Source organism: Motacilla alba, chromosome 1A, assembly GCF_015832195.1.
Source record: "Motacilla alba alba isolate MOTALB_02 chromosome 1A, Motacilla_alba_V1.0_pri, whole genome shotgun sequence".
NCBI lineage: Eukaryota > Metazoa > Chordata > Aves > Passeriformes > Motacillidae > Motacilla > Motacilla alba.
The window spans coordinates 33,358,830-33,373,835 of NC_052031.1; the positions used below are offsets into that span (position 1 = coordinate 33,358,830).

The 15,006-nt window shown below is 40.9% G+C and overlaps 2 protein-coding genes across 2 annotated transcripts; both read right to left on the reverse strand.

Annotated features, from left to right (window-relative positions):
• Nucleotides 1–3,444: 3,444 nt before the first annotated feature.
• Nucleotides 3,445–6,307, reverse strand: LLPH (LLP homolog, long-term synaptic facilitation factor). The gene is made up of 3 exons (XM_038154786.1): nt 6,199–6,307; nt 5,940–6,123; nt 3,445–3,677 (listed from the first exon to the last, which is right to left on the reverse strand). Exons 2-3 carry the CDS (start codon nt 6,118–6,120, stop codon nt 3,514–3,516), a joined length of 345 nt encoding a protein of 114 aa, XP_038010714.1. The 5' UTR covers nt 6,121–6,123; nt 6,199–6,307; the 3' UTR covers nt 3,445–3,513.
• A 548-nt stretch (nt 6,308–6,855) lies between these two features.
• TMBIM4 (transmembrane BAX inhibitor motif containing 4) lies at nt 6,856–13,739 on the reverse strand. Its single transcript, XM_038154785.1, has 7 exons — nt 13,532–13,739; nt 12,410–12,518; nt 11,040–11,145; nt 9,937–9,970; nt 8,888–9,005; nt 8,361–8,406; nt 6,856–7,701 (listed from the first exon to the last, which is right to left on the reverse strand). The coding sequence occupies exons 1-7, from the start codon at nt 13,632–13,634 to the stop codon at nt 7,495–7,497; spliced, it is 723 nt and encodes a 240-aa protein (XP_038010713.1). The 5' UTR covers nt 13,635–13,739; the 3' UTR covers nt 6,856–7,494.
• Nucleotides 13,740–15,006: the final 1,267 nt, after the last annotated feature.

The following is a 15,006-nucleotide window of genomic DNA, read 5'->3' on the forward strand; positions in this document are numbered from 1 at the left end:
CTGTAAGAAAATCCTGCTGAAAAAAATGGGGATAAGAAGAGTATTTCCAGTGTATCTTAGTTAACTGGTCCCCTAACTGATTTGACTACACAGTGCAGAGGTGCCCCAGGGCAGGAATGAATTAACAGAAAAGCCCAGGAATTGAACCATCAGTGCTGGCAGTTATTTTAGGCATCTGAAATAATTCACTTTAAAAATCAAGTCCTACACACTGGGTCAAAAAGGGCAGACCTTGTCATCTTCCTAAGAAACTGCCAACAATCTGCAGGACATTTAGCAATTTGCTAATGCAGTTTTTATACTGCATGAATACATGCACATCTTATGCACATTTATAGAATGACAGAATTCAATTCTTTCAGTGCTTGCTTTTCTGCATGCAGTTCAAAAGTACCTTCCTTGCTTCCTCTGCCTTCTGTACGTAGGTCCAGAAAGTACAGTTACCACAGCACTTTGCAGGTAGGTGGCAGAAAGTTGCAACTAAGCAGTTTCATAACACAATTACAGAATTAAAAAAAACCCAACCACCACAACTTTGACAATGCCATTGAAGTTATGTTCAGTTAAGTTTGTTCAGACTTCCATCACTTTGTTTAATCAACTATAACCTTTTCTCCCTCAATTGCAACCTAAAAATATTTTTAATGCAAAGACCAATGAATTATGATATTATTAGAATGCTGTTTAGAAGCAGATCAGTTACTTCTTTGAAAATCCCTCTGTGGACTTTTAAAATAGGTATTTCAGTCAAAACCAATTATGTTTAAATTCATTTCTATTGGAAGGAAACATGGCTTTTTCCATCAACTCAAACAGAAATGTTTTCGATTCAGCAGTATGAATCAAATACTCAAAGGCAACTAAATAATTTGGAATTTCCATTCAAAAAATAGAGTTGGTCAAAACCAATTCCAAACACAAAATTACAGTTTTCACATATAGTATATACTCAAATCCTAGAAAATAGAATTTCCCTGCTGTATCCATGACTCAGCTCTGGTTACATCCATGCTGCATATTTAGCCAGGTTCCTGCTGTCTGTCTACAAGAAAGCTTTTAGCCCAGATTACAGATCTCACCCAAACAGCTCAACCTGGCCCACGGAGAGCTCTGCCTCACCCGAGTGAGGTATGACATTGCACACAGTACACTGGTGCTAGACTAAGAGCTCTATTCTAGTAAAGACCACGTTTATTCCTTCCTTATCCTCCATTTCACCTCAAAAATCAAACAGGATGTCTTAAAATATCTGTAGTTTATGTGAACATGTTTGATTTTATCCTGGACACCATGAAGGAAATACCTCACACAGCCAGTATTGTTACAGGAAGGAAGCAACTTCTAAATAAAACATCAGTGCAGCGTCTGCCGTCTTTCACTTAAGATTCAAATTCTTATAATCTGGTCACAAAAGCAGCTGACTAATAAATCCATACAACAAAGCTCAGGGTTAAGTCACAAAAGCACAAATAAGCAAGATTATTCAGTTATGAAGGTAATTTTCTCTTATAGAGGAAGCAGCAGAGGCAGCAGTAAAAGAGCTCTGGAGAGAGGACAGAGCAAGGCCAGCGCAGCAGTGGCAGGCTCGATGAAGATGAGGCAGATGATGGCTGTGCACCTAAAGAATAAACTGACTCTGAAGCTGTACATCTAAACAGGGGGACTTTGACAGTTTAATCATCTCCACTTGGGAAAAGCAGCCTGCTTTCCCATCGGGAGCTGCTTTAAAGTCATCTGATTTACAAACATGTCAAAAATAGCACTGTATTTACCTTTTAGAAAAAAAAATTGTTTTTTCACAATGAAGCCCAAGAAGCTCCCCTTCTCAATTCCCCAGAGCATGTATGAAGCAAAATAAAGCCTACATCGTTACAGCAGTAAATAAATACAATCTGTCTGTTCATTCCATTCCATTCCTGGTTAAACACATTCACAAACAGTTTCCTCCACATGAATCAATTTTAAAGTAGTCCTAATCTACATGCTAACATTTAGGTAAGTTTGATACCATAATCTAGACCCATTTATCTAATAAGACCAAAAAAATTGATAGCAGCAATTTGCAGCTGCAAGTTGTTTTTATCAACTAGCAGAGCTTTTATCAACTTAATGGAAATATTTTTACAAAGTTATTAATAGCATATAATTTGGTAATATGTGACCTGTATATCTTACCAAGTCATTAGCTGTCAATATATGTGAAAATAGAAGACACCTTGGTTTCTCCTTTACCGTCGTTGTAGTTTTTTATGTACCTTTCCCCTAACAATACTAATAAACACACAGTATTTTTCCAGAAAAACTCAATTTTCTATCACACTTAGCTCTTCTTACCAGATCTTAGCATACTACAGCCTAGTGTACTTAATAGATCTTCTTTCCTATGCCCAAGTTATCACAATGCATACAAATCACAATGTGTGGGTAATTACAGAACGTGGATCTCATCTTGCATGAAGATGGACAAAGGCTATGCCCTGTACCCGTGCCTGGTACTTGAAAAGGCAACATATTGCAGCGTTGGTACTGTAATTATTTCCATCCTTGAAATGAGAGACATTTTAAAACCACAAGCTTTCAGGGCAACTAACCCTTGCATCTGTCATCGCATGTTATTGCCAAGCAATATGCACCCAAATGTAGCTAATCACATAAGTGGCATCTGTTACACAATCATGCAATATTTTATCCTATGCACACATCGTAAAGCAGCATAGGTAAGTACCATTTTAAAAGGAATAAAAGACTACTGAAAATACATATGGAAAGCAAAATTCTCATTTGTTTAACTAAAACTTGGAAAAGATTTTAAATAAAACTGTTTTATTTCCATTCGGTGCATTTGCGTTCTCTCATTTCAATAATAAAAGAATCGGTTGCACTTTCACTTATTTAGTTCCTACAATATTTCTGTTGCAGACAGCAATTAAATATTTTGCTGTTCTCTTTGTGAACTTATGTCAGACTGACACTTTCTCATTTTACTTGCAGAATTTTCATGAGGCCCTGGTGTTGTTTCAGCATAAAAATTTTGGAGTTACATATGAAAATGTATTTTTGTTAATTATCAGATGTTAAAAGCAACACAAGTCAGTGCAACAAATTTTACAGAAAGATTTAAAGGATACTGCGTGTTTACAGAATCCTTTGGTTATATTTACTAAAAGACAAGTTACACTGACAAAGACCACAGTACAAAAACATTTGGTTTAATTACTTTTAGGATTTCCTTTACTGTTTTCGGTGCTCACAGTATAAAAGATGAAGACCCTCAGCCCCCCAAGAAAACAGATAACCACACACAATTAGTCTACTCAAAGGCACTCAGCTTGCTTTTTAAGTTTGGCAGACATCAAGCTGTAATTTCTTTCATTATTTGCTGGCTAAATAGTCTCTTCAAAAACTCATTCAACACAATAAATTATACGCAGTAACCAAGCACAAAATCTCGTGAACTTATGTGGAAAATTTATTTTGTTAAATAAAATAGTCATGATCTTTATAAAATTGATTTTACCAGACGAGGCCTTTGGCCAATTTTGATTTTTTTTTCCCTTTAACACGCTGTGCCTTAAGCTTCTTTCTTTGCCTGGAATTCATCCATATTGGGTACTGTCCATGCTGGTCTAGAAGAGTTTTTTTGTTTCGTTTATTATCCAGCTCCATTTTGCAGTCATCTGAAAATTAAAGGTATTTTTAGTGAGTAAAATATCTGAATCAGCTTCATAGAAGCTATTTTGTTACTAGATTCCCCCAGATGATAAAAATATCCCTAGACACAAGAGTATTTGTACATAGAGAACTGAAGGGTTTATAAACTGAAAGCACTTTCCAAACCAATGCAACTGCAACCCAGAAACTTCAACAGCTGATAGTAAACGTGCAATATTTTTCCTAAAAGCCATGTCTGGGCAAAACATCTTATTCTTTCACCTGCAATCTGTTCCAATCCTGTGTCTTAGAACATTGTATATTCCATCATGGAAACATCCATGAAGCCATAGGCTTACTGAAAGATATGCACAATTACGCACTTTTTAGGATGCAATGTTTAAGATCTGCTCTAAAAATTTATTCTGAGTGGAAGATGAAGACAAGTACAAAGAATAAGGAGAAAAGGTGAAATAGAATGACAGTAGAATCAGCCAGTGATGCCACAGCTGCCTCAAGGAGTGAGCATGAGATCCAGTCTAACACACTGCCAGGCAGAAGGAGAGGATTAATCCCTACAATGAGGAGGACTGCCCATGGTGTGGTCACTGCCAAGAACTGTGTCCCCAGCTGCCCAACACCCCAGGAGTGAACGTCATGTCTCGGTGGGGTAAGAAAGTGCAAGAGGAACACCTTGCTAAGTACTGACTGCAACTGTGCTCTGTAATTTCATCCCAACCTCGTTCCCAAACCATGTGTGTGCAACTCAAGCCTTTACCACAAGTTTTATGGAGAGGAAAAGACTTTCATGCCCTGCTTGTCTGATGTTTGAAGACAAAGCTCACGAGGAAAAGGCCAACATGCTGCTTCAACAGCTGAGGTTGATAGTCTACAGCAATCTGCAGCAGAGATATGCTTATGGAGCCCTAAACTGGGGGCCTGCAAATACTTGCAATCAGCAGAGAATCAGCACGGGGGGCTGGTGGCAGAACCAAAAGCCTATCCAGCACAGCAGACCTTGTGTTATTTTTTTCTTAAGAATAAAAACTGAAAAAAAATTTGACAGTGTGCTGTAAACAATACCCTACACTAATACAGTAAGATGTCTGTATTATATACCTATATACTTTCTTTGGCTAGAAAATTATTTATCTGTCTGCAGGAAGTACATATTATACGTGAAGTTTTAATCTACTTCAGTTCTCATAACACTTGGCAATGTGAACTCCTTTGTGTTCACACTTAGTCCTGAAAAGTCCTCTCAAAGAAAACACCATTATTTTCACAAAACTTGTAGCTGTTCTGTGAAATACATATTTTCTTAAGTATTTCTGAGGCTGCTATCTCTCTGAAAAAGCCAAGTGAAATCGGCCAGCAGAGTTGGAAGGAGGTGCAAAAATGACAGATAGCCATGCATTTATGTCAGAAACCAGATTTAAGGGAATGATTTCTCCTTCAACTTCAGCATCAGAAGTCTGACAATGTTCCAAAACATTTTGGAAATTCAATTCTAACTTAAAGAATAACTTCTGCACCTGGTTTGTATGACAAATCTGAACCATGGATAAAATTACAGATTATACTTGAAGCTAACCTTAATTGGACAAGCATTTTTTATATGCCATTCTATTTCCATTTCCAGTATCAGAACATCTTAAGTGGCACAAATTGGAGAATCAAAATAAGACTATGATTTAATTTGGACGTCAGTTTTGGAAAGAGGAGGTGTCTTTCCGACTCCCATCCAGTATGCAGCTACTTAAACCCTTTGTTCCCCCTTCCTGGGTTACTTCCTTTACAGTTTACTTTCGATTCCAGACACAAGGAGAAAGATGGCATTATTTGCAGACACCTAATACCATCCACTCCTGCATCATGTGCAGTGCAACACTAATTAGCATGCAGGAACTGGGCCCGTACTACTGCATCCTCTAATTAGGACAGTTTGGCAGCAAACATAATGCTGTGATTGGAACAACTGCTAAGTGGGGAATCCGCATTCACCTGAGGTTCTCAGAGATGCCTCTCCACACAATACATTACACACGTTACGTACTAAAACCAAATGTTAATAACCTTGTTCCGCAAGCGACCGGATGCAATATGGGTGCGAGTGTTGCGAAATGACCAGAGTCAGTGTTTTAGCTTTCAAACACAGGCTTTCCGACTCCCTGTAACAACCACACGGCTGATCCCGGCGGTGAAAGTCGCAGGCCCAGCAACAGCACCGCAGGCCCTCCCGCACCCGGGCGGCTGCAGCAGGAAAAACCAGCCGGCGCCGCACTCACCGCTCTGCTCCAGGACTTTCTCGGGGGGCAGCACGGTCGCCACCTCCTTGACCTCCTCCATGATGACATCCGCTTTGGTTCCCAGGATCTTCTTCAGCCTCTCCAGCTCTTTGGGCGCGTTCTTCTTCCTCTTCTCCGCCCGCATCTTCCTCCTCCATTTGCTCCTCAGGCTCTTCGCCATGTCCTGCGGGGGGAAGCGGCAGCGCTTGAGGGGGCCGCGCGCACTCGGGGGGGGGTGGGGTGGGCTCGCCCCGCTCACCTGCCGCGCGCGAGGCCGCCACACACACTCGCGCAAGGCCACGCGGCCCGCCCGTGCGTGCGCACACGGAAGCGCTCGGCCTCCCGCGGGGGTAGATGGGCTCTACCGTAAGTCAACGAGCGAGCGCGCAGCCATATTCCTGCTTCGCGCCCCTGCGGCGCCGTGCCCAGACGCTGCTGCGCGGCCGGGCCGAGGGGGAGGCGTGAAACGATAAACATGTGTTCCGTCACAACGTGAAAAGCAAGGAATTATTATTAGCTGCTGCCCCGTTGTTCTGAATGAAATCCTAAGGCAAAGGGGGAGATGATCACGCTCGCTCAAACCCATTCGCAGTGGTACCCGGACGCCTCACGGAAAGCGCACCCGGTGCCAGCGGGGGGCAGGCAGGACGCGCACCTTTCCCAAGTACCGCATTCCTCGTCTCCCACCTCTCACTGACAGGACTGGCGAGCAGTATCAATCCCGTACTGAGTGGGAAGGAAGCCTTTCAAAACCGTTTTTACACTCCCTGCCCCTCCAGCCTCTCCACAGCGTGGAAGCGGCCACAGTCAGTCACAGCACCTCTACCCTGCCAGCACCGACCCGTCCGCAGCGCTCATGCTCAGCATCCCGAAGTTCTCCTGTCGCAGCTGCAAGAACAGACTAAAGGCTTTCCAATTTTTATGGACACATGGTGAGTTTTATTATACATAAGTCGATAAAATGCCATAATCAATCTCCAAATGATTTTTCAGAGCACTGAAAGATAGGCAATAAATAGTACTAAAATAAAGAATATTCCCTTTAATTGTTTTAACACCCTCACAGCTTCCATAGTACAGCTCTTAACGAGGACAGAGTACCTCTGTCAGAGACAGCATTTCAATTTACCAAACAAAAACTAAAATAAAATAAAATAATCTCACTGACACATTGCACAATGGTAAACTCATGCTACCCTTATGTGGTACATGAACAATTGATCAATCCCAAAGAAAACATTTTCAGCAGCTACAGAACAGCAGGGAACCTAACTCTGAAGTAAATAGGAGTTGGCAAAATTTTAATCATTAATTACACTGCAAATTAAGTGATTAAAAAAGGGACTGTAATGATGACAGCATGTTACATAATATACATACTCTGGAGAAGAACTGTAGCTATGTAAAAAGCCATTTTTCCCCCTAAGGAGGGACCAATATTCATGGAATGCAAACATAATAAAGATTCAGTCTTTAGAAGGCAGAACTACTGAGTTTGCAAATCATCCATAAACTTAACTTTAATTGTGCTGTAGTCAAACCACTCTGCTTTTGACTATTTTTTATTAAATGCCTCCAGAAAACGCAGCAGGTGTAGGAACAGATTTATGATGTCCAAGTAGAGATTGATTGCAGCCAGTATGTACTCTTCAGGGGACAACTTGTGCATCAGCAGATGAGTGTCATAAATAATAAATCCACAGAACAGAAGAGCTCCAGCAGCAGCAAACACCAACTCTATTGTCTCACTATAGAAAAACAGCTGGAGGCAGATAAAAAATGAAAAATATACTTGTGAATTTAATTTTTTAAAAATATTAAAATCCCTGCATAATGATATACCACATTTAAAACACAGTCTTTCTAGTGTTATGTACACAAAACCACAGTATTAGGGTGGTATGTCAATGCTCTTACTCCATACACTCTCCAGTCACACAATCTCTGACTGAGTAAAAGTGTCTCCGCTTAAAAGGGAGGAAGCTCTGGTCTCCAGAATACTAACAGCAGATTAGGAAATTAGAAAACCAAAATATAATGAAATCGCAAATCTCCTTCACATTCTCTTCATCAAGTAGTGGAACTGAATTGACAAATTTTGTCAATCAACAAAAATACCCCTTTTATGTTGGCAAGAACAGCACCCAACAAAAATCTAAATTGAAAATGTGTGGTTAAATGACCACCAGCATGATCTAGAACAGTCATGGATATGGTTAACTATTTTCTTTCATTAAGCTATAGTGGGCTGATCCAAACCTTTTAGTTACATTAGAAGTCAGTAAAGGTTTGAGTGACCTGATCTTAGTGGAAGGTGTCCCTGCTCATGGCAGGGGGGCTGGAACTAGATAATCTTTAAGGTCCCTCCCAACCCACGCCATTCTGTGAATATCTTTGAACTGTGAACGCCAAGTATCTTACCCTCAAGAAACCCGAGATGATCAAAATCCACAAACAAGCAAAGAGGCTGAAAGAAAATAAATTACATTGTGACCAACAATATATTTTCTTTTAGTCTTAACCTAAAATATCCTCCTTTCTTCTAAAACCTCTTCACAATATATTTGGCAGGTAAATGTTTGGAATTCTTAGATGCCAACTGTTCACTGGTGTCAGCAGTAAAAGTTTTGTAAAGCTGTAAAAAGTTATGTTCTAACTTTGATTTTTTTAAAGATTTGAAACATCTGCCTTCTCTCTCAGTAAAAAATACAGGTAAACTAGTTTTGTAATTGTTTTAAGATTCTTTATCACTGAAAAGAATTTACCAAGGATCAGAACTGGGTAAAATGAGTAATTTAAAATAAATAACCCTCACTATTCCCTTGAAGCAGGTTCCATTGACCTGTATTCCTTACTATATCTGCAAAGCTTGCTTTAAGAATGAAAAAAACCTAAAGCCTTAACAACAACAAATTTTTTTTTTTAAAATCATCAATATGACAACATACCCTGCTCCAAATTTGCTGAAGTCTCTCTTTGACTGCAAGGTATATGCAGTCAATCCAAGAAATACAGCAGTAGTAAGAATAAAGGCTTGCAAGACGATGGAGACATCATAGAAACTCACTGTAAACAAAAAGTAATCTGTCAATTAAAGAGCTCTACACTATGTATTTATTGAGTTATCTTTCAAGGAAACAAATTTTAACTTAATTGTGAACAAAATTAAGTGAATTATGCCTAAACTTGTCTTTGCATTTCAAATTGATGATCATAGGACTCGGGGATCATGTACTGGCTAAGTTTGACAGTTACTTTATAGCTGTAGCTTCTTAAATGGAAATAACAGGTCTTCCCTAGTAAGAATTATGAAAACACCAACAAAACAAAACAAAAAGATTTTAAGCACAGGTAACAGAGATCTTAAGGGAAAAAACTATATGAATTTTTCACTATACTAAAACAAGGGGAAAAATAAACCAATCCCCTATAAAGTTTTGATTAGGGGACAGGAAGGGAAAGATAGCAGAAACATGTGCAACCTTTTTCTTCCCTCCTTCCTTCTTTATCTCTCCTTTCCCCAAATCAGGATATTATAGGCCACAATGAAGAGGTTTCATCTTAGGCTGTAAAATATAGTTCAAGGTGATGCCATGATGTGACTGCACACTGCCTCATTTCAACCCTGACCATGAAGCACAATTCTCCAAACTCTTCCCTTTGACAAGATTGAGGGGGCAGGTAGGACTATTTCAACTCGAAGATCAGCTCTGCTGAGAGCTGAACATTATGAAGGAGAACATTTTCAGCTATACTGAAAGAATGGATTCCCCAACTCATTTCTCGCTTCAAGTTTATACAGTTTGATTTCTGAATCAGAATTCAGTTTTCTTCTTTGATTTCCTGGTTTTGCTGAACTCCTATCACTGTCATTGAAATTTTCAAATAGGATTCATTTTAGTCACATCTAGAAAACCCTAGTGGCAATCAGTACAATATAATGGATTCCTTTTCTAAATTCTTTATGGAATCAGACAATAGGATGACTACTATTTACCTGTAATGGCAACTGTCAGTGCTTCCAGGAGCGTCTACAAAAAGCAAACCCAAAAAAATAGAAGGGTAAGAAAAAAATCAAACCATTAAACATTAGGTCTCCTGTTAAATCTTTGTGTATGAAAACTTGTTTAATTTTCAACATGAAAATGGCAATCACACTGTCCTTCTGGGCTGGAAGTTGTGTTACATAAAAAAAATACAATACAAAGTGAAAATGAGCGAGACTATCCCTATAGAAAAATGTCACTTGTATTTTCTACTGTAAGTGCACAGCATTTATACAACACTTCTTACAAACTATTCAAGGGGCTATAAAATTAATACATTTTTAGTATCTTGTTGGACAGCTGTCTAACACCGTGTCTGTATCAGTTTTCTTTCCACACTTATCCTTTAAATAATCTGTTTACTTACACAGCAAAGCTGTCTTTCTGTTTTATCACAAATACAATTTAGGCAACTCTTAAAACATCTGATTTTAATTGAGCTACTGTGACGTCTTTTCAGAAGACTGATTTGCTACATAATCCAAAATATCTAAGAGCAACTGTTAGCCTGGATCTACATACTCACAACATCAGGCAGAAGACTAAAATTTAAGGACAGCTCTGACAGATCTGCCTGTGCTGGGAATTTAGCATCAAAAAGACAACAACTGGAGGAATAAATAATATGGCTGGTTTGGGTCTCTGCTGAAGCTGTCCATTAAGCAATTCAGGTAACAGGAATGCCTCCTCCTCCTTTCCTACTGAGCAGTTGCATAGAAAAAATCCCCGACATCAACAGAACAATGAGAGCAGATGGATTTCTACACACACACAATAAATAACCCTTGCTCAAACTGGTTCCAAGTTCTAATGCTCTTTCTAAAAAGATGCTGAAAGAAACCTGAAGTGCCTGCTATCTAGGAACAACCTGTGGACAGAATCTCCTAAAAGTAACTCAGACCTTCATAAATATATAGGATGTCTTTCAAGGAATACAAGAAAAACAAATTACATACCTCTAGTTTCAAGGAATTAATTACAATGCGAGATATTCTAGGGACTATTACACTGAATTAATTAATCAATTAATAATTTAACTTAATTAAACACTTACAAATCCAAACAGCAGGTATAAATTAACAGGGTGCTGGTGTCTGTAGAGGGTCAGTGCCACGATTACTGCCAGAGATCCAAACCCAGATATTAAAAGCAAGGCAGGCCTGTAAAATTCCATATTAAAAAAAAAGGTATTCAAATATCTGTTTAGACTTGGAACAGTTTATACAAATTCAAATTTTTAATGGATCATCTAGGAAAAGAGATCCTAAGTAAATGTAATGCAAGTTTACAATAAAACTGTTTAAAACATACTGCTACAGATAATCAGTTAAAAATAGTACAGCCACAAGTAAAGACAACATTTTCATACTAAAGCTGAAGACTGCCCAGTAATCCATTACCTGGAAATGAGCACATACAAAGAAGAAAATCTATCCATACAAAGTAAGAGTATTAAAGTATATGTACTGTTTTGCCTGTTCTGAGCTCTATATTCAGAGAACTGTTTTCCATAAGGACCCGAATGCAACGAACATGGGCACTAACTGCACCAAAGAAAATCAGTAGTGACCAGTAAGTATTGCTAAATCATTCAAGAAGCCCTCCAAGGAAAATGGGACCAACATGAAACACAAAATCTCAACAGTTCCAAGCAAGCAGGACAATTTTAAATTATCAGGTTTAAGTAGAAAACTGTAGTTTTACAACCACTGCTGTATACACTGTAGGTTATACAGAAACTGAAACTTTCATGCAGTGTTTAATCCTTCTTTATATTTGGGCTTTAAAGTGAAAGTAAAAGTCCAAAAGTGCACTTGGAGGAAAACTGAAACTAGACTCAGGGCTCTCCTCCTTTCCCAGCTGTTCTTTTCCGTGGCTTGTTCACCACAGTTTGCATTTTGAGACTTACTTTGTCATGAAAATCTGAGAGGCAAAAAGAAGCACGCCCACAGGAATTTCAGCAGACTAATTCTTTTGAGGGAGTGGGGAGGGGGTAAGGGGAAAAAGAAGATTGGAGAGGGAGGAGGAGGAATAAGACATGATTCTGCCTTTTGGAACAGGCATCTATAAACAGCAGCATTCCAAAGAGATTCTGAAAGTATTAAGACTGTGCAACAAGAAAGTCTGTAACTGAGATGTTCTGCAACTCATGTAAAAGTTTGCACAGCATAAATATTGAAATAAGCACTATTAATAAAGCATTGATTAAAATAAACAACACAACAAAAGTAATAATGGTTTCCATAGTAAACCAAGGAGAAAAATGTCAGAGAAGAAAAGTTACTTCCTAATCAAGTTAAAAAGTATCTATTACAGCAACAAAAACACAGGTTATAAAAACGATTACAAAGATTGAAGAGTAGCAAAGTTACATAATTTCTACCTAACACATGCTAAAGACCTGCATTTCATCTTAGGATTTACCTCTCATGAACAAATGCCTGCACTCCAGTAGAGTAGAGGAAAATTGCAGATGTGACTGTGGTCAATAGAACTTGAACAGAAAGAATGCTGTAGACCTTTCGTAGAAACGCTGGAAAATAAAAATGAAACCACTTTTGACTTACACTTTCAAAGTTCAACAGTAAATCAGATACAAGTTTTCATTTTCATAAGGAACCACTATAAAGTCATAGTGAAAAAGCACAGAACAAAGTCATAAAAAGCCATTTTACTTTAAAAACCTGACACACTATTACAGCAAAATTGCATTTATTCCTGGACATCATTATTTAAGTATTAAAAATTATGAAATAAGAAATATAGAAAATACTTGCAAGGAATTTACTTTGGATTAGTTTAAGACCTGTGTACACCCATTCTCACCAGCACACCTTCTCCATCATGTTTCTGGTGCCTGATGGACCTAACTGACAGAGGATTTATATGGAAGGCATGCCAAATGTTTCCGTGGAAGAAACAAAAGTTCTAAAACCTCACACAAGAAATTCCAATCCTTCAGTCACGTGGTTAAACTTCTGGAATTACAGTCCCTAATTCTAGTGTTTATGAATCAGACAGAGAATGAACACGGTTGGAGAAGACCCGAGCAGCGCCGTGTCAGACAGACCATGGCACCGACTGCCACGTCCGGCCTTTCCCTCAGCACCTCCGGGGAGGTGCGTCTCTGCAGGGACCACGCATCTCACGCGTCGTGTCTGGACTTCGAAACTCATCACTCTGAACAAAATCAAGTCTGAATCTCCACAGGGTACCGGGTACACGGGGTAACCCCTCCCCGGAGAAGACCTACTCCCTTCACGGTTAAACGACAAAGCCTTCGCCGGCCGCGGCCCCTCACCCTTGATGCCTAACGCGGACTAAACAGCGCCCTGGCTCCGCACTCACAACCTTTGGCCAAGTTAAAGCACTGCGCGGAGCCCGACTGCAGCTCCAGGCCAGGGGTGACCGGGGCGTCACCGTCGGGAGCGCAGGGCGCGGCGTGCCCTCACCGCCCCGCCACCGGGGGCAACGGGGACCTCTCCGCAAGCGCTTGGGGAGCCGAGGCGAGGCCGTGCGGCTCTGCCACTCAGCCGCAGTCCTCACCCATGCGGATGTGGACGCTGGCCGAGGCCACGTTGCTGCCATAGTTGAAGTCATCCTCGATGGAGCTCCGCGGGTAGCGCTGCTCCGCCGCCGTGGCCGCCATGGCCGCCGCCCGTCTCCGCTTCCGGGGGGCGCGGCCGCGACGAGCAGGGCGCCCCGCCGAGCGGCCGAGCGCATCGATCGCGGGCCGAGCAGGGAGCCCTGCCGAGCGGCCGAGCGCGTCGATGACGGGCGCCGCCTTTGTCGCTGCGCGCTGCCCGTGTGCGATTGGGGTCTGAAGGGCCTGGGGGGAGTTCCAGTGCTGGAAAAAGCCAGCCCTTTGGGTGGTCTCCACCTCAGCTGCGCTCCGCCTGCCCTCCGGACCGTGCTGCAGCAGGCAGCGGCTGTGCCCTGCTGCACACGCTGCGCGGTCAGCGGTGCCTGATGGAGCAGCGGCGGGGTGATGCTCCCGTCCGCCCGTGTCCCACGGGGATGGGCTTCACTTGCAGAAACCTTTCCCGCAAAGCAGAATTTCACCTCGGCCTGCTCCGAGTTTCGTGTGCCGTCCTTCAAACTCAGTGTAATTGAACAGAAAGCAAAGATGCCCGGCGTTTCTCAGGCGCCACAAGGCTCTTGGTGCAGTCGGACGTGATGGTAGCTCACGCTGAGCGATCACAAACGCCACGATTTGGGGATGGGGATGGGGGCAGCGCAGCAGGGTATCTTTTTAACTCTTGAATATTATCTAAAGTGTGCCAAGAAACTGAAGCGACAGACACTTTAGAAATACATGTAGTAGATTTGACGAGAAGTGTTTTTGAAAATTGGAAAATAGTGGCCTGAACTGTATTCAGCTTCTCAAGGGAGAAGTAAATCAATTCTATGATTTCGTGATGAAATAATTTTGAGCAGCTTTTCTACCGAGGTGACTTAAGATACTACATTTCACTTGCAGAGACAAGAATTATGAGCATGACTTTATATTCTGGGAAGTATTTATTATTTTCTTACCATCCTTTTGCATTTTTTAGTCGCTGCAAGTAGGATCTTTCCATTTAAATCCTGAATTTGGAGTTTTATGCATTGCTCACACTGCTGAATGGTAACTGTTTCGAAACAGTTATGCTGTGTGCTTTCTTGCATCTGCCTCTGCAGAAGAGCAACACTGATGCTCTCCCACAAGAAGCATTTGGAGTTCTGATAAAGCATCTGGTGTTGCCTTCTCCAAATACATGCAGCGCTGTTTTCTTTAAAATACCTCTTAGAGGCATTCTGTGCGAGAAACGGAAAATTTCAGAGCATTGCTGCAGGAGTTTACTCCTGCAAATAGTTTGAGGCTTGAGACAATTGAAGGGCAGATGTAATAGTAGCCTTCAAATATTCTTTATAAGGCTGTTGCAGTCCTCCAGCTGTGGAGAAAGTGTCACATAAGAGGTAGCATGGCCTAAACTGCACTAGGGAATATTCAGGGTGAAAGCTTGAGTACTTTTAATTTT

Excerpts from the sequence above, each read along its gene's own strand:
- LLPH (XM_038154786.1), bottom strand. The coding sequence starts at position 6,120 with ATGGCGAAGAGCCTGAGGAGCAAATGGAGGAGGAAGATGCGGGCGGAG. Across the intron at positions 3,678-5,939 it reads GAAAGTCCTGGAGCAGAGCG|ATGACTGCAAAATGGAGCTG; the intron begins GTGAGTGCGGCG and ends TTTAATTTTCAG.
- TMBIM4 (XM_038154785.1), bottom strand. The coding sequence starts at position 13,634 with ATGGCGGCCACGGCGGCGGAGCAGCGCTACCCGCGGAGCTCCATCGAG. Across the intron at positions 11,146-12,409 it reads CAGGCATTTGTTCATGAGAG|GCCTGCCTTGCTTTTAATAT; the intron begins GTAAATCCTAAG and ends GGAATTTTACAG. Across the intron at positions 7,702-8,360 it reads TCATCTCGGGTTTCTTGAGG|CTGTTTTTCTATAGTGAGAC; the intron begins GTAAGATACTTG and ends ATCTGCCTCCAG.